The sequence below is a fragment of the Tarenaya hassleriana genome, unplaced genomic scaffold, assembly GCF_000463585.1.
Source record: "Tarenaya hassleriana unplaced genomic scaffold, ASM46358v1 Cleome39, whole genome shotgun sequence".
NCBI classification, from domain to species: domain Eukaryota; kingdom Viridiplantae; phylum Streptophyta; class Magnoliopsida; order Brassicales; family Cleomaceae; genus Tarenaya; species Tarenaya hassleriana.
The window spans coordinates 64,775-90,396 of record NW_010966822.1 but is presented as its reverse complement, the minus strand read 5'-3'; the positions used below and the strand labels follow the sequence as shown (position 1 = coordinate 90,396).

The 25,622-nt window shown below is 34.0% G+C and overlaps 3 protein-coding genes across 3 annotated transcripts; 1 reads left to right on the top strand and 2 right to left on the bottom strand.

Moving 5' to 3' along the window:
• Nucleotides 1-8,913: 8,913 nt before the first annotated feature.
• On the bottom strand, nt 8,914-9,406 carry LOC104822892. Its single transcript, XM_010554248.1, has one exon. The coding sequence runs from the start codon at nt 9,319-9,321 to the stop codon at nt 9,022-9,024; it is 300 nt and encodes a 99-aa protein (XP_010552550.1). The 5' UTR covers nt 9,322-9,406; the 3' UTR covers nt 8,914-9,021.
• A 1,409-nt stretch (nt 9,407-10,815) lies between these two features.
• On the bottom strand, nt 10,816-21,034 carry LOC109117061 (uncharacterized mitochondrial protein AtMg00810-like). Its single transcript, XM_019203598.1, has 4 exons — nt 20,974-21,034; nt 11,619-11,708; nt 11,123-11,521; nt 10,816-11,066 (listed from the first exon to the last, which is right to left on the bottom strand). The coding sequence occupies exons 1-4, from the start codon at nt 21,032-21,034 to the stop codon at nt 10,816-10,818; spliced, it is 801 nt and encodes a 266-aa protein (XP_019059143.1).
• A 417-nt stretch (nt 21,035-21,451) lies between these two features.
• Nucleotides 21,452-23,460, top strand: LOC104823067. Its single transcript, XM_010554496.1, has 3 exons — nt 21,452-21,659; nt 21,911-22,777; nt 23,120-23,460. Exons 1-3 carry the CDS (start codon nt 21,452-21,454, stop codon nt 23,152-23,154), a joined length of 1,110 nt encoding a protein of 369 aa, XP_010552798.1. The 3' UTR covers nt 23,155-23,460.
• Nucleotides 23,461-25,622: the final 2,162 nt, after the last annotated feature.

Genomic DNA, 25,622 nt, shown 5'->3' with positions numbered 1-25,622 from the left:
AAAAATACACTTATAAAATTAAATTATTTTAAAATTATATATAAAAAAACAAAAATAAATAAATATTAATATATTCATAGATTGAGTGTTCTCATTGTTACGCATATATATACATAGTTACATATAATATATATATATATGCATATATGTAAATATTATATATATATATATGTATACATATATATAGATATATATATATATATATATATATATATAAAGACATGATTTCTTCATACACTGGTTTTGCTTCTCCTTCATCTAATTTTGCGAATCCACCGTTTGCTACTCTATCGTCTCCTCCTCCGACTCCATCGGACTTCAACCCTCTTCACCCACCATCGCTCTCAAGCCCACCACCTTCGATGGACCGCCCACCTCCGGTTAATCCTCCGCCTTTCTCCTTGCCGCCACCGGCTCCGATCAAGTCCCTTTCCCCTACTCTGTTGGCGGATCCTGCAAGATAGGCTTTAAAACCTAAGCCAAAATAGAAATCATTTGTTTCTAAGCTTGGAAAAAGAAAAAACAAATCATAGCAAAGATTTCAAAGAAAACTTAATTTTTATTAATTCCATGTACAAATCACAGCAACATTCATCTATCGAAAATAGATTCGGGAGGCAAAGATGATACATACAATCATCTGACTGGGATATCATTGGTAGCACCAAGACGCATTTCAGTTATCAAGAGTTGATGGACATACGCCAAGGCTTTTCTCGACACCCTGATCATTATTACAAAAGAAATGTAATGAATTATATCTGATCATTTTGATCATGCACAACATCCAAAGCCTGGAAGTGGTAAAAGTGATTGTGAGTTCAAGGTTGAGATTATCGTTTGTGTTCACCAATCGTTGAAATAATAGAAAATAGAATTAGTTATTTTATGTCCGTTATAAATTTTGTAGAATGAAACGGTATATGGATGGGCTAAACCTTTTGGATGGATTATTAAATGTTTTCATTTAGTGGTTTAACTTTTGTTTTACTCATGGTTTTCAATAGACCATAAATTTGACATTTAATTATGTTGTATTTAGTAAAAAAAAAATATAGAGTATTTCTTTGATAAAAACAAAGTATATTTTGTATTAATCTCTATTATAAAGTAAAATTATTTAAATATAAATTTGAAGTATTTAGAATTTATAAACATGATTTTCTAAAAACAATATCATTTTAATCACTATAATTAATATTTTAATTATTATAGATATCATCTAATTTTTTAAAATTTTATTTTTTTTATGTGTAAAAATTTGTGATAGTTAACGAATATTTTATATTAATTATCGATTTATAAATTTTATTAATATAAATATTGTAAAAACTGATAGATAGTATTTATTTATCAAAATTGATTGTTCGAGATTGGAGAAAACTATAACAAAAGAAAATAACAAAAAAAGTTTAGCCGAATATATATATATATATATAATTTATTTGAAATTTCTATTTTTTATTCAAAAATTGATATATAGTATATATATGTATGTGTATACATATTTGTATGGATGTATGTGTATACATCTATGTATATATGTAAACGACGTTAATATTCTATACTATTCTTTAATTGATACTTTATATGGTCGATACATCATCATATCTTTATCATATAAATTTGATACGTAAAAAACAAAAATAAAAATAATAAATTAAATATAATATATTAAATTAAATATAAAATATTAAATTAAATACATGCATACAAATGCATCCATATACAATTAAAATAATAAAACGTAAAAATAAAATAAATTAAAATACGTATACATATTTGCATACATATATACATACATCCATACAAATATGTATACATATACATACATACAAAAATACATATACATACATAAAATATATATATACACATATAAACATATACATATCCACAAATATACATGCATTTAACTTGATTGTTTTCTAATCTAATTTATCGACACATATAATAAAGAAAAATATGAATAACAAATACATTTTTCAGTAATAGCAACAAAATGTACTGAAAGAAGAAAATGCAAGCGTCAATGCACTCACTCACTGGATCATGCTCCTTTGCTACTCAATGCTCGGGATGATGTAATTTCAGGCGTCTGATTAATAGGCAATAAAGCTGGAAATATGGCATTGCTATGTTGAGCATATTGGCCAATCTTATACAGAAAATTAAGAAACAAATGACCGATTAACAATAAAAACATGACAAAAAAATTCGGAATACCGTTTTTCAAAGAATCACTAGAGTAAATCTATGAGTGAAAGGTAAACGAAGGACAAGACAAAAGGTATTTAATAGTTGAGGAACTCACTCCATTAATAAGAATGGATACGCGGCGCCAAGGCCGACATCTTGTCCTACGGCGTAATCCTTTGCGTGTTCCTCGTCAGATTTCTCTCGTTTCAGAAGGAGAATTAATCTGATGATTAGGTACTGCAAAATCTTCAACTCTGAATTCGAATCCCCGATGTGGGATTATTCACGCGCGCGGAGATTAATCTCGAACCTTTTCATCGCCAATCCGGAGAAATGGATCTTGATTCAAGATGCGATCTCCATGTGGTTCCCCAAGAACTTCACTCGCCTACTCGCTTTTAAAATCGACGAATCAACATCTTCATCGAGCAACAACAACGGAGAATAGTTACCAATGGAGGTGTGGAAAAATTCTTTTGGAAAGGTAATACAAAGCGCATTCATATAAAAAAACAACAACGGAGAAGGATATGAAACAGAGAAACCGATCTCGCCGAAATTGTTCACCATGTTCGAGTTTATATCATCGATATCGTTGGGTGCGGTCTGTTGAGAGCAAGAGGAAGCTGAGGCGTTGTTCAAGGAAGACTTGCATTTAATCTAATAATAATTAGGTTTAGTGGGATGTGTTCCGTTTTTTCTTATTAGTGGGTCCATCAATGTTATTTTACCACTTTTTTTTATATAATTTTATTTTATTATTTAATTATAATATGTTTATTTTTAAATGATAAATCAATCAAATTAAATAAAATACAACACAAGATTGTCATTCATTATTTTATTATTTTTACATTCGAGCTTAATTTGCAAACTTACATAATTATAATATAATTTTTTAAATATTTTTTAAAAATATTATCATTTTAATATATAAAACTAACAAATTAGTGGTAATCTCTAATCAAATTATATATAACTGATAAATTTTATGAGTGTTTAATGAAATTTTAAAAAATAGTCAGTGATAAAGGTTATACATAAACATCTTAATAAACCAATAAGAATTTAAAAAAATAGCCATGCAAACTATTTACGTATACCTTATAAAAAATAATCACTTAAATAATCATAACATGTATTAATATAATTAACAAATTTTATAGATTTAAGAATTTAATGATATTTTGTAAACAATTAGATTAATTTTGTTTATTATCATGATAATACTACTTAATTAATAATAGCTTATAACTATTGATAACCATAAGAATTGTAAATAGCTAATAAATATTTTAATAAATCAATAAAAATTTAAAAAAATTGCCACCTAGATAATGAGTTGGATGATGATGTGGCTTCACCACAATTCTTTAAACATAATTATTAATATATATAGATTTGGGAAGAAATAAGAAAAAAGGAAGATTGGACTTTGGAGATCCACAAAATAAATAAATGACGATGAAAAAGAAGATAAAAGAAGATGATAGCGGATGAAAACACATGCAAATTAAGGCATTCAACTTGTCTTTCCACCTTTTCTCTCTCCAGGATAACAACTTCATTTCTATATAGCATATTTATACATACATATAATTATTTATATGTACACACACATTTACATTTATATTGACGTTTATATATATATGAGTGTGTAAGATATTATTATTATTTTGGAAAAGATATTATTTATGTATAAAAATTAGTGATAATTCAATCAATTTATATATAGTTAATGAGTTTTACAATGTCATCACATGTTGTGTTATTTTTATAGGAAGAACCAATTGTTGAAATGATGAGACAAATACCATAATATTCAATAAATTTTTAATCCCACTAAATGTAACCCATGTTCTTCCTTCATGAGATAATTTATAATGACCATCTATAAAATATTGAATTTTCGATTATTTATCTTAATAAAAATAACTTTTACTTTTTTAGTTATTTGACCATTTTTTTTAATTACATCAAATAAAAATATCAATATTATAGAAAATAAAAATGAAAATGGTAATTGTATATAATAAAGATCAATTTTTTTCATCTATCTTAACGCAATCAATGACCGTTTTTTAATTATATATTAAAGATGGAGTTTTTTTAAATTATAACAATCTATTGATATTTTTCATTTGCATATCCATCACTTCAAAATTTGTATGTAATATTTTATTATTTTATTTTGATAAAAATAACAAATACATTTTAAATATAATATATAAACTAATGTTAAATCATAAAAGAAAAATTTTATGTGATATTTTATTTTGTTATTTTTATTAAGATAAAAGCATCAAGATAAAAAAAAATTTTAAAATATAAATATAATCAAATAAAAATCTCAATAATATATTAAATAATTTCATAATAGATATTTTATATAATATAGAAGAATTTATTATGACATTTTTAATTTTAAATATTTATTGGATGTTGATGTAGCTAATGAGGATTTTTATAAACTAATCAAATTGTAAAAAAAAAAAACCATATAGGATGATGAGGTGGCTTCACCATATTACTCTAAATCCAACTTTTATATATATAACTTTGAACAAAGGAGAGAAGAAATGATTTTGTTTAAGCACAAATAGTAAGTGTATTAAATAAAAATAAAAATAAAAATAATTAATATTTTATTTTGTCTTTTACTTGGTTGCAATAATTTAGAAGTTTGTTACGTTTTAAAATTATTTTAAAATGAGTTGATTGTTTATTTAGTACGTAATATTTTGTTTGGTATGAAAATACAAATAATGTAGAAAATGAAAAGATAAAAAACATGTATAATGCAGAAGACGTCGAGCTTCCACTATTGCCGGGAAGACTTCTAATGAAACCCAACTTGCAGGACTTGCACTCATCGCACAAAACGATCCACTCCTTCCTGCACGTCTCACAGTCTTCGCCTTTTATGTCGTATTCCATCTCCTCTGTCCTTCTCCATGACGTTGAGGTGATCTCTTCTATCCGTGGACCACAAATATAGACGTACAATGGAGAAGGAAAAATATCTGTGGTCTACGGTTTTTTTTTAAGGGATGCGCTCAAGATTTGGTAGATGAATGAAATACGAAACATATATATATATATATATATAGTATTAACACAAAAATGAGTTATTATTAAGGCATTGATTATAATTAATAATATGAGAAGAGTGGGATTATATATAAATGAAAGAAACGTTTCTTATAATAATATGAGAGAAGTGGGAGGTATTGGAAAAACGTTCAGCATTTAAAACTGTTATTATTATAATTTATTTGGATATTATTAATTTATCAATGATAATTAAAATTTTGTCACATAGATATGAGGTGAATGCTTAGGTGTCTTCACCAAATCTCTTTAAACTCTTTTATTAATATATATAGATTTTTATGATTTATTTAATCTTTAAATCATCGATCCGATCAAACTAGGTTCTGCCCCATCCGAATTACCAGTTCGGCTCGTCTCAAGATTGATACTTACCCGGTCGTATTGATTGGTTCGAACTACGTATGGTCCGGTTCGAACCGAGTTTAGTCATATTTTGGTTAAATTTTGACTTTAGGGTTAGACCGAGTCGGTCCAATTTCTGGATCATCTCTCCCATTATTTATTTATTAATTATTTTTTTATATTATTATTATTATTATTATTATTATTATTATTTTTTGCCAGACCGGATCGGTCTAGTTTCTAGATCGTCCGATCCTTTTGTTTTATTTATGTAACGACCCGAGGCCGCTACGAATTGTCGAAACTGCCCTCACACAGCAACCCGAGACCTTTCAGTGTGTTTTGTCCTCACTCGCACGCATACCGAAAAACTTTCCAGTAGGTCACCCATCCTGAGATTGCTCCAGAGCCAGCACGCTTAACTTTGGAGTTCTCTCGGGATAGTCAACCAAAAAGATAGGTGCACCTTGTTGCTATGAGTAGCTCAACTAATTTTTTTATGTTATCTTAGACCGTATAGTTCCATACCTATACAGCCCTCGGATCTCTCTCATTCCGGTGTGTTCGATTCATCCATATACCCCTACCCAGAAGCTCGTCAGGAGCCGCCCCTTGTCCGTGCCTCTGCACCGGCACCGGCGATCACTCCCCGCCCTCCTACGGTACTCTGGGTTGTCACAATTTATTTATTATTTTTTAAAAAAATAAATTTTCTTTTTTTTTAGACTGGACCGGGTCGATCTGGATCCAAAATTCATTTTTTATTTCACATTTAAATTTTCGTGTGTTCTTTATCTAAAATCTAAGCATGGACCTTGGTTTAAAAAAGTGCGAGGCGGCTCAAGATGCAAAAGGTCTAAAAAATCGAGGCGCAAGGCACAAGGTGAAGGCGCATCCCTCATGTATTCGAGGTGTGTAAATAAAAAATTAGCAAAAATAAAATTTAAACCATTGTGGATAAAAAATTAGCAAAAATAAAATTTAAACCATCGTGATCCTCAGCAGAAATGGATTAACGACGTCATTGTGTTGGTGTCATGTTACATAACTAACAACACCAAATAAACCATCTTATACTTTTCCTATACTTCATCTATAGACAATTCAACAAACGTTTTTCGTAATATTTGTTTTTCTCATAACTTTTCTCCCCAAAATGCATTATGTAGAAATCAATCTCACCGATGTCCTCCAAGTTTTTCGGCAATAGATTACAATTCAGGCCTGAAAGAATTGCATATTCTGACAATGAGTCCCGAATTGGTACTCCATTAAGCACGAACCACAATTCATTATCTTTCTTCGTTCTGACAGCTCAATTTATGAGTACCACCATTAAATTCATCTTCAATGTTTTCTTCTTTTTTATTTTTTATGTGGAAGATATACCTTATAGTTGCGACCGTTGTACAAAAAATTCAAGTTGCTCAACAACCTTATGATTTTCTAAAAAATCCATAACTTTTATGTAAAAACATTTTGATGATACTTTGCTTGATATATTACTCATATCATCAAACGCGTAGTAGAATTCTGGTTTGGGGAGTTCATCAATCTTCAACCAAAAGGAGTATATTCAAATGTACATATCAAAATCATTTACTAATATATTCATGGAAAAATCTCATATAAGTACCCTAACTTTATAAAATGTACTAAATAAATACCTAAACTTTTAATCTAATCTAATTGATATATCAAATGTTAAAATATTCCAAATTGATACCTCAAATGATAAATTTTTCCTAATAGATATCTTAACTTATGAAATCGATGACAATTATCAATATTTACTCTAACGTTAATATATAAATTAGACGTTAATTTCTAATATAAAAAATGAACTCATAAAATCGATGACAAGTCACAACCTCGCTTACAACGACGATGTATAAAAATGAATCGAGGTTATAAATTGCTCTTTATTTCGTGAGTTGTGTATCCATTTGAAATATATATTGTATGTCTCTGTACGTTTGTTATTTTTCTACACGATAAGACTTTTCTAGATTTAGGGATAAAGTCAATTTTTAATTTGTTCTATTTTACTCGTGTATCAAAGAAATGATGGTGAAAGTGTATTTCTGAAGTTTTCGCTGATGGCATTGCACGAATTAACATTTCTCTTGTGGGGGGAAACTAAATAAAACGTGAGAGAGATTCACATGAACTCGAATAAGAATTGTCCACTCTTTCCAAAGGAATATTTCTCTTTCCGATAACATGACAGAACGATTTACAGCGTAACAGACGAATAGGCGATCGACAAGGCGTGAGGTGATTGGTCGATTTCTTTCTCCACGAAACCCTGTCAGATAGGCTCTAATTTAGTCTTTACACATATATCCCTTTAGTGTTTATAATCTTCGAATTCGCCCCTTAAATCATTTCTGAGAAATCACTGGCCCTTTAGTTTTTATAAACATCGAATTCGTTCTAATTGGGCACGAGTTTTGATTCGAAAGGAACATTTTTATGTTGCCTAAAAGGAGAAAATATAATGCGTAAAATTATGTGTAATAAACATATCAACGTTAAAGTATGTCTTTCTTGGACTATAATGTCCCAAAATATTGATTGCAAATATTTTTTTTTTATAATGGTTGGCTCAGGATTTGTAACTAGGTTAATTTTTCACTGACTATATTATAGACACCGGCGTAAGATGAAATATTTAAAAACAGAATCAACATTTTCATATGGACCCATACCCAATAATATTGTATGAGATAGTGAGATATTTATAATATGACATTGTCTACTGTATAAATTGAAGCCCAGTAGTATTCTATATATCCAAAATACATATTCTAAATATTAAAATTAAAGCCCATAGACTAATGTGGGCTAACCCATAAAAATCCAGAGACACTTGGGCCTACAGTTTCATGAAGGTTTTTTTTTTTGGTCAGCAATTGTGTGTGTTTTTCACCCAGATCTTGATGTTGTTTGTAATGTCAAAATTCGTTATCAGATTGTGATATATATTTATATATATATATATATACATACAAATAATTATAAAAATATTGTTGAAATCATATAGGAAACGTAGATTTCAATGACAAATCTCTAAGTTGTTTTGACTACAAAATAAATAGCATTCCAAATATTGTATATAATTTTGAATTAATGTTAGAACTTTCCCAGATCTTTTTATTACACAAATATGGTGTAAAATTCAATTTTTGTAACATTCAGGTTGAATGGAACTTGCCAAAAAATCGCAAATTTCGTGAGAAATCCAAAGAAATTTAGAAGGGAGAAAATCAGAAGGCAGAGAAATTAAAGAAGAAAAAGATGCAAAACAAGCCAATCTCACAGAAACATAAACCTAACTAGAGAGGAGATAATTAAAACGAATATGTCTTAATGAGATGTAGGATTCAGTTGAAGCATGGAAGGCAAGACAAGAGGAGACAAGAGAGGGATCGGATCTTTGTTGTTCTGACACATCGAACCAAACGCCGGCGAAACTCCGGCCACCATCGCCGCCGTCGAAGAAGAAGAAGAAGAAGACGATAATGGCTTGGGGGGAAGAAGAAGAGGACAAGGCGCTCGTCTCTGAAGCCGACAACTCAGAGATCGTCTGAAGACAAACTCGTCTTTGTGAAAGCTTGTATCGAAACCCGGAAAATGATCTCCTCCATGCCCTGATGAATCCGCCATTGATGCCCAACCCTTCGATCTTCTAGCTTCTTTTATTCTTGTTCTAGGTCAAAACTCGAGTGCTTGTTATCTGTCTTGGAACATAAGAAGGAATACATATGGATAAGAACTGAAAAGGGCATATATATATATATATATATATATATAAGCATATAATTGGATATTTTTCTTTTTTAGGTTAAATTGGAAATTATGGTTGGGAAATGGGTGAATATGGGAGGAGTTAGGTATTTTTAATTGTCTGAAATATGGCAAGATAGGGAAAAAGAAAGGGCTGGTCAAAGGTCAAGACGTTTGGAAATATCGCATCTCCGCGTATGGTTAGTGTTCTGTTTTGGACAAATTAATTATAAATTGTTATTACCAATCTTACATTATTATTATTATTATTAGAACCACTGTTTTTGTAACTCCATCTTATCCCCTTTGAGACCTTTGGATCTGTGATCAATAACACATCTAGCGTTAGATCATATAATGTAAGCGAAATTTTAGAATTTATTTTAGGTATGTCTAAATGTAATGCATGTATCTAATTATTGATTACAAAATGGTGTACATATTTTAAGGAAAATAGATGGGGAAACATATATATATTGACAGATCACTATGCACACACACATATATACAAATAGTTATTACCAAAAAATTTATACAAATGGGGGGTCTCATGCTATATACACCAAAGCCATGCATGCATACTTTGGGGAATGGCACGTACGTGTCACGTGCCTATTGGTCAAGATTAAAGTAAGATTAGTCAGAAACTATAAACTATAAAAAAAAATCAAATGGTTTTTGCATTAACTAATTAAAGAATTAATTAAATTGCAAAGATCAATTGTGGTTTTGGTGCAGGGTATGGTGACGATCCATGTGACTCGGGAATCTACGCACATAATTTCATGAAACCAACCCATAAAGATTTTAGTGACAACTTCAGAATCCCACATGATCGAAGTAAATTAATTATATCGTTATCTTACAAGCAATTATTACATACATATACTAATGTGTCGAAACCGTTGATGTATATATTAGCCCTAGATATAACTATACATAAGTTTATTAATACATACAATATCGATTCATTTGAAACGATTATCGCTAGATGTTTTGATTTATTAATTCTTTTGTTTACAAATGCTTTTGATCAGAATGAATGCTGAAACACAATTGTGGGTTTTTATTCTCAATAAAAGGTATTTACTAACTCGTCCACAAAAATCCAAAATACGTTTTGAATTATAATTTTACAAAGATGAAAAAAAATCCTTATAATCTTATATTCTTTCGGTAATTCGTGGCAAAGCATTTTAGATTTACATTTTGCATTTTGGAATTTGAAAATCATAAAGAGGAAAAAGAGAGCGAGGGATTTTGTAAAACCTTTCTGATTTTCATTAAAGAATAAAATGCCGCCAAAGTCTATATTTATACATCAGCTAAACATAAGAAATTAACCCCATTAAGAAATGACTCTATTATTCCCCCTCAAGATGGGACGAATAAAGAGTGAAGACCCATCTTGCCAAGTAAATGCCGAAAATGATCCACGTACAAAGGCTTCGTAAGGACATCAACTATCTGATCCTTAGTAGAGACATGTAATGGTTTCAAAAATCCAGCCTTGTACTGATCTCGAAGAAAGTGGCAATCCAGCTCGATATGCGTGGTTCGCTCGTGAAAAACAGCATTGTTGGCAATGTGAATGGCGAACATATTGTCACAGAACAATGTGACAGCTGTGGAAATGGAAAATTCAGATCACGCAAAAGAGAAGACAACCAGACCCACTCACATGTGGTTTGTGCCATAGCTCGATACTCCGACTCGGCATTGCTCCGGGAAATGGTTGCTTGTTTCTTCGATTTCCAAGAAACTAAAGAGCTGCCAAGGAAAATGCAATATCCAGTCACATATCTACGTGAATCTACACATGCTGCCCAATCAACATCCAAATAAGCACTAAGACGATGCTCATTATTAGCAGAGAACAACAAGCCATGAGCTGGAACTCCTTTCAAATAACGTAACACTCTTGTCGCTGCCTGAAAATGATCTGATCTAGGTACATACATATATTGACTGAGTTTTGTAACAGCAAAACTAATATCCGGTCTAGTGATAGACAAGTATATCAGTTTGTCAATAAGCTTTCTGTAAGGTAGAGGATCATCAAGCAATTCACCAGAAGATTCTGAAAGTTTCTGTCGAAACTCCATAGGAGTAGAAGCAGGTTTACAACATAACAACCCATGATCTTCAAGTAATTCCACGTTGACAAACAGAAATACCTTGTGAAGATCTCGCCACTTCCAAGCCCAAGAAGTACTTCAAATCACCCAAATCCTTGAGCTGAAACTGTGACCGAAGAGCATCCTTTACTTCAGAGATTAAAGAAACATCATTACCAGTAACCAAAATGTCATCAACATAGACTAAGATAGCAACAATAGAACTATCTCGTCTTTTGATAAAAAGAGAAGTGTCTGATGTAGATTGGATACAACCAACAGCAACCAAAACTTCAGTCAATTTGATGTTCCACTGTCTGCTAGCTTGCTTCAACCCATAAAGTGATCTCTATAACTTGCAAACATGATGAGAAGGTATATTCTCCCCCTTAAGAGAAGCATACCCTGGTGGTAATGACATATAAATCTCTTCAACTAAGTCACCATTTAAGAATGCATTAGAAATATCCAACTGATGAATCCACCACTTTTCAGAATGCATTAGCAACCGGACTAAAAGTCTCCAAGTAATCTATCCGCTCAAGTTGAGTATATATCTCTTTGCTACCAAACGAGTCTTGTAGCGTTCTACAGATCCATCAGGGTTGAATTTAGTTTAAACACCCACTTGCAACCAATAGGATGCTTATCCGGAGGCAACTCACAAACAGTCCAGGTTTTAGTCCGATCCAGAGCCTCAAGTTCAAGTAACATAGCCTTCTTCCATTCCACACATTTTACAGCTTGAGAATAGGTTTTAGGTTCAGGAATAACAGAAGTAGAACAGACCAAACGTCTGTAAACAGGGGATAAGTATTCATAGGAAAAAACATAGGACAAAGGGTAAGGCGTTTAGGGCTGTATGGGAGGTGGTGTTTGATGGTGTAACAAATAGCAATGATAATCTGCAAGATAACCAAGTGGTTTCACAAGTCTGTGTGGTCTCTCATTGTTCTTAGTATCTAGATTCTCAATAGATTCAAGTATAGAATCTGATGAAGAAGAAACAGGGGAATGATCAGAAGAAAAAAAATATGTACTTTGTGTAGAAACAGAATCAAGTGTAGGAGAATGTACTTGATCTGGTACTGAAGGTGAAGCTGAATCAGAATCATACAGAATAAAAGGAGAAACAGAGGAAGAAAAATCAGATTGAGAAGATGAAATAGAAGAACGAAAAGGGAACACAGTCTCATGAAAAACTACATGCCGAGAAAACACCACTTTCTGAGTTTCAAGAATTAAAACTTTGTATCATTTCATACCAGATGGATATCCTAAAAAAACAGCTGCTTGAGCTCTCGGTGAAAACTTATGTCTGTCCTTGAGTTGTGTAGAAACATCGCATAAACACCCAAAAACTTTTAAATGCTCGTATTCAGGTTTAACATTAGTGAGTTTCTCAAAAAGAGTTTTAAAGTCAAGAAGAGGTGTTGGAGTCCTATTTATGAGATAAATTGCAGTAAGTATGCAATCTCCCCAATAAACCAAAGGAATATTTGACTGGAAAAACAAAGCTCTAGCAACATTTAAAATATGTTGATGTTTTCTCTCAACAACAGAATTTTGTTAAGATGTATATGGACAAGAGCGATAATGAAAAATGTCTTTGGTTGCCAAGAAATCAGTAAAGTTCAACTCGGGAGCATGATCAGTTCTGATGGCCTTTAGTTTTGAATCAAATTGTGTTTCAATGAAAGCAACAAAATCCTAAAACTTGGACTGAACATCACTTTTATTAACCAGCAAGTACACCCAAACCAATCGTGTACAATCATCAACAAGTGTGAAAAAATATCTATGACCATCAGAAGTAGACAAATGAAATGGACCCCAAACATCCAAATGCACAAGTTCAAAAGGTTTTTCAGACATATGATCCGAAGAAGGAAATACAAGATGTTTTTGTTTTGCTTTAGGACATACATCACAATGAGTAAAATCATTAGAAACTGGTGTAAAAGACAGCTGAGCAGACTTTCGAAGAGACTGTATTCGAATGAATGATGGATGCCCTAGTCTTTAATTCCAAAGATCAAGGGGGGCTGAGGTGAGTGCAGAACAAAGTGGAGGCTGAAAGAATGAAGGAGATGTCTGGATTGAAGAGTCTATATCCAGAATATATAGGTTGTGAAGCATCTTACCCTTGCCAATCATCAAGGCCTGAGTAAGGTCGTGAAGAATGCAAGAATCAGATGTGAAAGTTAAAGAAATAGTATTGTTTTTGGTTAAAGCACTCACACTCAACAGATTATAACCGAAAGCTGGTACAAATAACACATCTGTCAAAACCAAGGAAGAAGAAATATTGATTGTGCCAGATTGTGTTATAGAAAATGTTGTGCCAACAGGCAAAGTAATAGTTATCGGAGAAATCTGTTTAAGATTTGAGAACAATGAGATTTCACAACAATGAAGTAATGGATGAAGAGCTAGGTCCCTTGATTTGAGTTGAGAGTTGTGCTAACAATGCTTGTGCTTGCTCCAATGCATTCTGATTTGAATTAAAAGCATTATTGACCATAGCAACAGGCTGCCCCTCCAAACCAGACGAATTTTTCACCATATTAACAGAATGTGTATCAACATATTGAAGACGTGGCTTGTTATAAAACTGTGGCCTCTAATTCCAATTAGTCTGAGTATTGGGAGATGATGACTTTGATCCTGGTGGATATCCATAGATTTTATAACAACGATTGACTGTATGTCCTGTAAGATCACAATGTGTACATACAGGACGAGGTCGAGGTCGAGGTCCACCAGCTGAAGGTATAGACGGTGCAAAGGATCGAGGAACACCATTAGAAGAAGGTGAAAAAGATCGAGGCCTCGGACCAGATGCAGAAGCCTGAAATACTGCTTGATCTGTAGGATGATGTAAATTCAAGCGTTGTTGTTCTTCCTGAGCACACAAACTATAGACCTTCGACAGATCTGGAAGCGGATCAAGCATCAGAATCTGACGCCGAGCCAAATGATATCCTTCATTAAGTCGCATCAGAAACCGAACAACGTTACGACACTCATAAAATTCAAGCCACTTCTGTTGATAATTGCAGGTGCAACCTCCACAAGTACATCCACGACAATTGCATACATGAACTGGTTCGAAATTCCTCAGCTCCTCCCAAAGTTGACTGAGCTTCGTATAATACGTTCTTAAATCCATGGATCCTTGATGTAGTGTATCTATTTTCTGCTGAATATTGAAAACTTTCGAAACATTGTTCTGTTTAAAATGACGCTCTAAGGTTTTCCAAACCTGAGCTGCAGAATCCAAGGAAACTACCAAACTCGAAATGTCTAGAGCTAAAGAATTGCAAATCCACGTACTAACTAGATCATCACATCAAGACCAGGTCACAAAGTCAGGATGCTCAGGTGGAGGTCGAGAAGCAGTACATGTGATGAATCCAAGCTTGTTCTTCAAATTCAAGGTCCTCAACAGAGAGCGTGCCCAAACATTGTAATTAGACTCAAACATTATAATTAGACTCATCGACGAGCTTCTCAGAGATCAAATTCAAGCTAGATGTGTTAGCTACATGAAGAAATAGCGGATTCAAATATGGATCTAAAACCGACGCAGTTGCTGACGAAGAAGGATTATCCGGAGCTAGATTTTCTTGAATCGACGAACTGAAATCAGTCGACATAAAAAATCGATGATCGAAAACGAAAGAACAAATAAAAAACGAAAAGAAAAGAGGATTTGTCGGTGCTATGATACCATTTTGCGTTTTGTAATTTGAAAATCAGAAAGAGGAAAAAGAGAGCGAGGGATTTTGTGAAACCTTTTTGATTTTCATTAAAGAATAAAATATCGTCAAAGTCTGTATTTATACATCAGGTAAACATAAGAAATTAAACCCATTAAAAAATGACTCTATTATTACATATTTGTTATGCAAAACATGTTTATGATAATATTTTTAGCAGAAAAACCAAAAAAAAGAAAAATTTAGCAAAGAAATGTAATGTAAGAAACTAGGAAACTATACAAGAAGACCTTGATTTAATGTATGCGATCCCCACTCCGAATTCATATATTTCTGGTTCCTCACCAAACCCTAATATCATTATTACCCTCTCCTATATGATATCGTCTATTTTTACATTATGTCTTTTCATCCTATCATTGTGTGTACTGCTTATTCCATGTCATCATTTCACGTATATGTTCCAATGAGAGAGCAGGAAATCTTTTACATTCCCATTCGACCGCTGTTGCGATGTTTCATGTTGATCGCTATAATATTCATAAAGACATGAAAAACGTCACGAAACCCCAAAATTGGTTTGAGAATAAAAAACCTACAAGGCTTATAATATTACCGTAAAATTCAGATTTTGTTAATGACACCAGCCGTATTTCATATAATAATTTTTTTTTTATCGAAATAGAAAAACGACCCCACGTACGGAGCAGTAGCGTAACCAGAGTTGGAAAAGGACCAGAGAGAAGGGTTAAGTTGTTTTTTTTTAAATATATATATTTAAAAAAAAAGAAATGAAAACAAGCAGCGGCCGAAGTAGAAAATTGAATGAAGTAGGAAAGGTAGATGCGGTCACATGCGTTTGGCAAAAATTGCCTCACCCCCATGTGACCTCTGCGGGCTACGATCCCCTGCCACTGCACCCCATCTTCACCCGGTGAACCTCTCCCTTACATGTGATTATAACGACGGGGGCAAAATTTTCAATAGCAGGGCTAATTTCACCACTGCAAAATCCAAAGGAATAGTGTAAGAACACACAAAACGCGAACATTGAATAACGTATCGTATAGTGAATCGAGAGCAGTTTTGCTTTCGGACAGTGTCGACAACAGTTAACTAAAACCGGTACATATCTTTGTCCGAATCGAATTGACGTGTATGTGACAGTACTCTTCTTCAATAATTAAAACATTTATTTGGTTTTGTCTTGTCGAGATTCAGCTCGTGGCTCGAAGTATGTATGTATCTACACGTATATACACTCACGTATACCGTTACATATACACGACTGGACTTGGGCTAGATACCTTATGCGCACTGAGATTTTGTTTTTTGTCGTCTTTTTTTGGTCAAATGTTTCTTTTAATAAAAATATAGTTTTAGTTTCCATGTTTTTGTTCTTCGTGTATTGACCCACATATTATGATATGTGTTATTTTCTGTATAGGCTCGATGCATGGCATTTAAAAAATAATAATAATAAACATTTTGTTCTCATTCGCATTTCAAAAACATATTGAATTTCTTCTAACTTGGTCATTCTTCAATAATCGTCCGTGTATATATATATGTTTTTGAACGGATTCAATATATATCATAGTCTCTTTCCCATCCATTGAATTAGATTCTCTAGTATAAGAATAAAGTTAAAAAAATGTGATATACATGTATATAACATGGACAAAAATACGTTAAAAGAATTTGGATCAAACCATAATTATACAGAAAATTCTGACAGTGTCTCTTTTAGCTCGCGCGATATATATGCAAATACATAAGGTTTATAACAATATATAATGTGCATATTATTTTACCAAGAACATATAGAATGACAAGGAATGACTTCATCTGATGATGTCACGTAAAATATGCAAAATGCATATATTACAACGTAATATATATATATATATACACATATATGTGTGTGTGTCCAATCAAACTACTGTTACTGCGCACTTTCCTGGTAAAAAGGTTGAACAAATTAATGATAACGGACGAATAAAAAGACAGAGTTGAGTGGGGGAGTAAGTGAAATCTTATGAGTATTCGCATTATATTTCACATATCCAAGTTCCATAGACAAAGCCGCGTAACATCGCATAGAAATAGGGTTGTCAATAAAACCGAAGCCCCAAATCCGATCTTATACCCGTCTGAAAAATTAAGGGTTTAGGTCTAATAATATAGATCCGATAAATAAATGGCCAGGCCGACCCACCCGAAAAAATTCAGGTCCGAATCGAATCCGACCTAAAATCCGTCCGATCCATTAATTTAACTCGAAAAAATATTAGATGATTGGATTTTTACTTTCACTCGAGATTTCATGTCACACAACAAATCTCCTCCTTTCACCGAAACTATAATTATATATATATACATATATATATACACACATTGTAGTATACGGTTATTATTTGCTTAATTTCGATAAGTCGAATGATGTCAAGTAAATAACTACAATAAAAAATACGATTTTTTTAATCAAGACTTGTAAAATATAATTTAATTAAATTAGATTGGCGTAACAACGAGATATTGGATTAAATACAACTATGTTCATAAAATATTTTTCCGAATGCCAAACAAATTCAGAGACGTATGAAAAAAAAAACAATTATATGAATATTTTTTTCCCTATTTTGTGTATTTGGGTGACCAAAAAAAAAATTATAATGTTTGGAAAAATGTTAAAGGCCCCGATAAATTTTGTACGAACAAAGTGGCATTACAGATTGGTTTCCAATATGTGTATGCGGATACAAACGTAAACATCATATCTCCAAGTCATGTAATAATCATCAATTGTCACTTTTTTTAAAAAAAAAAAAATTCGTCTAAACATATATGTGTATATGTATTTACAATACTTTTCAATCATGGCCACGAGAATTCGTCGACATCGATAACAATTGATATCTAGACAGGATGTGTGAACATATTGTCGTTTCAATTTTTTTTGTTGTCGGAGCTGTGTAATCATTTGGACAATAACGGTTGAATGATTTAATTACGTGCAATCGTTGTAGGAGAAATTAGGTTAATATATTAATTAATTCCAATTTCGGTAATCGAGTTGATAGTCTGGTCCCAAACAACTCAAAGCTAGGCCTAATCCAATCATAGCTTTCAGGCTAGGGATCCATTAGATTCTTCATGAAATTCCATAACCCTATTTTTCCTTTTAATCGAATTTAATTAGTTTACTTCAAAATATTATATAATTAATCCATGCTTAAGCACGCACTAACTGCCATGGCAACTGTCAGCCAAATAACTAACTAGACCTGCTTAACCATAGTCAGAGTTAATCACTGCTCAATATACTATACGAGTCAACGGTCAACCACACGGGAACAGACCACCGCCTCTTCGCTTGGGAACAGCTATTAAAAAAATAAATCCCCTTAATTACACCCAGAATTTCATTATTATTTTTAAAAATTTTAAAAATCTCAAAAGAAAATTAGTTTTTTTAGCAAATGAATAAACCTAACATTAGAATTAAAAGAAAAAAAAATCAGAAACTGAAAAGTTCTGGAAAATCAATTTTTATTCCAATTTTAAAATCTACTGGGTTTAATTTAAAGCTTAATGTTTTTTTCCATCCTTTTGGATTTATTAAAGCCAGAATTAGTGGAATATTTAAAGCAAAGTCGCACGCGACGTGAGGCAGACCCGTGAGTCAGAATTTCATGTGGAGCCAGGATGGCAGTCACGCACGTGTCACGTGTGTATCATATTTATTTCCATTTTTTTTATTTTATTGTTGTCGGGCCACCATTTTTTCGTGAATTCAGAATTTTAATATTAATTAATACTGTAATAAACTTGTACAATATGGATTTGATCCTAAAAATAAAAGAGTGTAATACGAAGGGACGTGAGCCACGTCAGACAAAGCTGTAAAACGCCGATACCCGGTTTGACATTCTGACGTGGACAAACGTGCCCACTTTTTTCGGGAAAAATATTTATTTAAAAGTCCTCATTATATATATATATATTGTTGGTCATTGGATGACAAGAATCGAACCGAAAAATATGATTTTTTTTTATCTGAATTATTTTAAATTTTTAAACGATATTAATTTTCAAAATCATTTTTTTTTTAAATCTAAAAACCCAGAAACTTTTTTGAAAAAGATCTAATTTTTTAAATAAAAACTAGAATCAAATTGGAAATAAACCGAATATAATATAAGAACCGATTGATATTTATGTAAAACTCAAAGAATCGAACCAAATCATTTCAGATCCGAATTCGAATCGAATACCGAAATACCCACCCCTACGATATGCGTGATGCAGCTTTTTCGTATAAATGTGCGACCAATATTAGTCGATATTCTTTCTATTTTGGTAAAGCATTAACATGTTCGTTGTTAGCGATTGATTGGTCCACAACATGCTTATTCAACAATTTTCATTTAATTTTCAGTAATCAATGACGTAACCGTTTCGAGTTTCTTTTCCCCGTAACTCTTTGCCTCTTTTGTTACATTTTAGGGTTTTTTAATGACGAAGCTTAGAAATATACACGTGTAACAAAAAATTAACGAACAAATATATTGTTTAATAGATAAGGGAAACGTATCTAATGCAAGATTTCTTTCGTCATTTGTTTTTTTATTTAAAAAGAGCCTTATTATTATTTTTTATTTTTTGTTTGAATTCTCAAGATTATTTTTTTATAATACAAATGTGGATGGGACACCAAAAATGGCAAGTTGACCATCAAATCCTGCAATAATGGCTAATTGACCAATGAAACCCTAAAATTGCTAACGCCGTAGTGGTTTATGTTATGCGCACACCGGTCTTTGTCTGCCCTCTCTCCCTCCGATTTTAAAATTTTTTTTTATATATATATATAAACTAAACGATATGGTAAACATGCTTTTATTTATATAATCAAAATTTTGACCTACGTAAACCATGTAGCTAGCTAGACTCGCTCCCCGAAGATTAATATTTTTCATGCATGAGTTCATATTATATATATATATATATATATATATATATATATGTGAATAATAATACTATATCTTCGCATTGAGACAATTTGCATGACAACATGGATGAATCATAGATTAAATTATATGTATCATGTGGAATAACTTAGTGGCATCTCGTTATAAAATGACACATCACCATATTCATGAAAAACCTAAAATCATAAAAATGAAACTAAATGGTAATAGTTTTTTTTTTTTGGGTTTTCGGTGAAGAAATGGTAATGGTTTATGTAACGCTACCACCGCATCAAATATATATGTACACATATTACAAGTTATATTGCGTATATAGCTCAAACGAGATATAGTTACAAAACATTCTAAATTATACACCTATATGTATTATATATATACATATATAGAGAGAGCAAAAGCTGTAGCAATCAAGAAAGATATGGATAAATCTCCAAAATGCTGCGCAAGTGGGGTTGTATCAAGTGGAAAGGGACAAGACCCAAATCTACGAGGCTGGTCCTCTACTGTATATTCAATATACACAACAATAAAATATCAATAATCCGTATCATAAACCGAAATGACACATTTCATAACAACAATAATAGTAATAATAATTGATTGGAAGCTCTCTCACGAGACCGGTCCATTGGCCCAATGGCAACGGATGCTCCCCCAACCATATATTCATTCTCTCGGACACACGTCTCTTTATTATACCCTTCTGTCCTGTCCCCATCTTTTTTCCATTGCCTCCCGTTTCTTGTTTTGCATTCTTCATCTATTAATTGGTTTTACCCGACAACCTCTTTACAGGTAACCTTGATGATTCTGACAATTCTGTTGTGGCTAGGTGCATCGACATGTTTTCTGCACAGGAAAATTCCGTTGGTGCAAGGGCAACTCCTGAGGCTACTCTACAACACCTTTTTAGATGTATAGAAGGATCATTGTACAAATATTAATTTTTATTCCTTTATTTGAGTTGTATATATACAGGATGTAAGAAACACTTTACAGGTGTGAGAAATATATAACAAAGAAAAACTTCTTCTTCTTCGAGAGCTTTTCCATCGCTTTTCCAAGTTCCTCTTTTTCCAGCAATACCAAAATGGTATCAGAGCAAACCTAATTTTTTTTTATCTTCCTTCGTTTCCTTTTTTCTCCTTCTCTCTCAAGCCTCTTTTTCTTCTAAGCTATGGCTGATCAAACCCCTTCTCACACCTCTTCTACCTCCGACACTCCATCTGCAAATCACCCACCCTCTGTTCTTCAAAACCCAGATCCTTCTTCCCCCTCTCTTTTACAAACCTCCGTTGTTCAAAATCTCGATCCGTATGCCAACCCTCTTTTTCTTCATGCTGCGGATTCCTCCAGTTTCATCCTTGTTTCTGAGAAATTGCAAGGTGAATCCAACTATAATCTTTGGTCCCGCTCTGTTATCAAGGCTTTGATGACGAAAAACAAACTGGGTTTCATTTTTGGTACGATTCCAAAGCCCCCTGAAACCCACTCCGACTATGGAGCTTGGTTGCGTTGTAATGCCTTAGTAAGCACATGGCTTGCTAACTCTGTTTCTTCTGAAATCGGGAGTCTGATCCTCTACCTGGATGAGGCAGACGTTATTTGGCATACTCTGGAAACCCAATACAAACAGAAGAACGTATCGAAAATCTTTCTGAAATCGGGAGTCTGATCCTCTACCTGGATGAGGCAGACGTTATTTGGCATACTCTGGAAACCCAATACAAACAGAAGAACGTATCGAAAATCTTTAATGTGGAGCAGAAGATAGAGTCCCTCCAACAGGGAGCTTTAGATCTCAACACGTTTTATACGAAGCTGAACACTCTTTGGGAAGAGCTGAAAAATTATGAGCCATACCCGATTTGCTCTTGCGGCGGTTGCTCGTGTCACGCAAATGCCCAGTTCGTCGAACTGGTTGAACGCCGTAAGGTGGTCCAGTTTCTGATGAAGCTCAACGAATCATATCATCCTGCTCGACGCCAGATTCTCATGCTGGAGCCTCTTCCGAGTATTTCCAAGGTTTACAATCTGGTGTCTCAGGAAGAACATCAACGTCAGGTTCGTTCTTCCTCCACTGACCCTGTCGTTTTTCAAGCCTCGGCATCACGTTTTCCCAGGAGCAGATTTACCCCTCTATCTCAAGGGAAACCTCGTCCCGTATGTGCACATTGTGGCTTGAAAGGACATACAATTCATCGCTGCTACAAACTGCATGGGTATCCGCCATCTTCTCGATCATTTGGCTCATCTCAGCCGCCTCTCCTGCCGACACCTAGGTCAGGTATGGACTCCAACCTGTCAAACCCTGTTAATCTGGTTGTTTCTGAGTCAGGCCTTCAGTCCAAGCCCAGTATGACGTCTGACGCATCACTAAGCACCATGGCCCAGGCCCAAGCCTTGTTCGACAACTTTCAGTCTCAGCTTAAACTTCTAGGTTCTTCCTCCAAAATTTCAGACTCGGTTGCTGTTACTGAATCCACCACAAACCTTACACCAGGTAAATCTCCCATTTCCTTTTCTCCTCATTTTTTTATCTCTCCTTGACCCTGATATACATACCTCTAACCTCTGGATTATAGACACCGGAGCGAGTTCTCATGTTTGCTGTGATTTGAGGTTGTTCTCTGATATTCGCCCTACCCCTCCTGTATCTGTCACTCTCCCAAATGGCTCCCTGTTGTCTGTCTTTCAATCCGGCACTATTACTCTCTCTAAATTCCTGGTGCTACATTCGGTTCTTTACATACCGTCTTTTCGTTTTAACCTTCTCAGTATAAGTTCCCTAACCCGTCATCATCCTTATACTGTGTTTTTCACTCATGATGCTTGCCTTATTCAGGACCCTATGCAGGGCTTGATGATTGGGAGGGGTGAGCTTTTTCGGAACTTATACATACTTCGGCCATCCACCACGCCTTCTCTCTTTCCCTGCCTTCATTTCCAGCTTTTTCAATCTCTAGTGTTGATCTCTGGCATCAACGTCTTGGACACCCCTCTAGCTACAAAGTGCAAGCATCAAGCACCTCTTCATCTCTGTCTTTTGTTCCTTCAACATCTGTTAATACAGATTGCAGTATATGTCCTTTAGCTAAGCAAAGACGATCTTGTTTTCCTGTTGGTCGACATTTGTCTCTAAAACCTTTTGACTTATTACATATTGATACTTGGGGGCCCTTTCATACACCCACCGTTGATGGTCATCGTTATTTTTTAACCATTGTTGATGACTGTTCTCGCACAACTTGGTTATATCTCCTCTGTTCCAAAAGTGATGTTTTAACAGCATTTCCAGATTTTCTAAGTCATGTCGAAACACAATATGATGTTAAAGTTAAAGGCATTCGATCCGACAATGCACCTGAACTTTCTTTCAAATCTTTACTCTCCAAAAAGGGCATTACTCATTACTTTTCTTGTCCTTACACACCGGAACAAAATTCGGTTGTGGAAAGGAAACACCAACATATTCTTAATGTTTCTCGAGCCCTTCTTTTTCAATCGAATATACCATTATCTTATTGGGGTGAGTGTGTTAAAACCGCTGTTTACATTATCAACCGACTACCAAGTCCGGTTCTTAATCATAAGACACCATTCGAGATCCTTACAAACACTAAACCCACTTACAAACACATGAGAACCTTTGGTTGTTTATGTTTTGCCTCCACTCTTATCAAAGACCGTCATAAATTCTCTCCACGGGCATCTCCTTCCATTTTTATTGGTTACCCCCCAGGTATCAAGGGTTACAAAGTCCTAAATTTAGAGACAAATGTTATTACAGTGTCTAGGAATGTTACATTCCATGAACACAAGTTCCCCTTCAGAAAATCTCCTCTGTCTCCCACTACTTTGGAGTTTTTCCCACCTCAACCATCTCCTTATCATTTCTTCGATACTCCTTCTTCTCCATCTGTTGGTCCATCAACAGCTACTTCAGGTTCTCTTCCTTCTCCTCCTGAAGTTTCACCCCAGACACCCATTTCTGATTTTCCTTTAGAGTCTTCCATTACAGTTCCTTCAACTGAATCCTCTCTTTCCTCTCCCTCTTCTGAGTCCACAGTTTCAAAATCTCCCAAGTCATCTTCCTTTTTTACTCCTCCAACTTTACAGATAGTTGAATATGATGAGAACACTCGCAAATCTCAGCGAACAAGAAACCCTCCTGCCTATCTTTCAGATTATCATTGCTACCTTATCCGACATGACAGCCCCCACCTGATTCATCCCAGACCTTATACCCTTTATCACAATACTTAACATACTCAAACCTCACTTCATCTTACAAACCTTTTGCCTTATCTATTCTCACCTCCCTTGAACCAAAGTCTTATACCCAAGCTTCCAAGTCTGAAATTTGGAGAAGTGCCATGAAGAGTGAGCTTGAGGCACTGTGTCGTACCAAGACCTGGGAATTATGTTCTCTTCCTGATGGTAAGACTACAGTGGGTTGCAAATGGGTTTACAAAACCAAGTATCATGCTGATGGATCAGTTGAGCGCCATAAGGCACGGTTAGTAGCAAAGGGGTATACTCAAGTTGAAGGATTAGATTATTTGGATACCTTTAGCCCAGTGGCAAAACTTACTTCTGTTCGAATGGTTCTTGCCTTAGCTGCCTCACAGAAATGGCTTCTTGCTCAGTTGGATGTCTCTAATGCTTTTCTCAATGGAGACCTATCGGAAGAAACTCTTTGCCTCTTTTGTTACATTACAGTTGTGTTAGTGTATGTGGATGATCTTTTATTGGCAGGGAATGATGCTGAAATGATTTCTTCTACAAAGGCTTCACTTCAAACTCTTTTTCAGATTAAGGATCTTGGATGTCCAAGATATTTTCTGGGAATTGAAATCTCAAGATCATCCAAAGGCATTCACTTATGTCAGCGGAAATACGCCTTAGAGCTGCTGGAAGAGTATGGATTATTGGGTGCCAAACCTGTTTTAATTCCTTTGGATACTCGTGATAAATTGGCTCGGGATTCTGGTGAACCATTATCTGATGCTTCCTTCTATCGACAATTAGTTGGAAAGCTTATTTATCTCTCTGTCACGAGACCGGATATTTGTTTTTCAGTTCAGAAACTGAGCCAATACATGTCACGCCCCTGCTCTACTCATCTCCATGCTGCCTTCAGAGTTTTAAGGTACCTGAAATCTTCTCCCTCTCAGGGCCTTTTGTACTCAGCAGACTCTTCTCTTACTCTTAAGGCATACTCAGACGCTGATTGGGCATCATGCCCTGATACCCGTCGATCTGTCACTGGCTATTGCATATTTCTCGGAAGCTCCATGATTTCCTGGAAATCGAAGAAACAACCTACAGTTTCTCGCAGCAGTGCT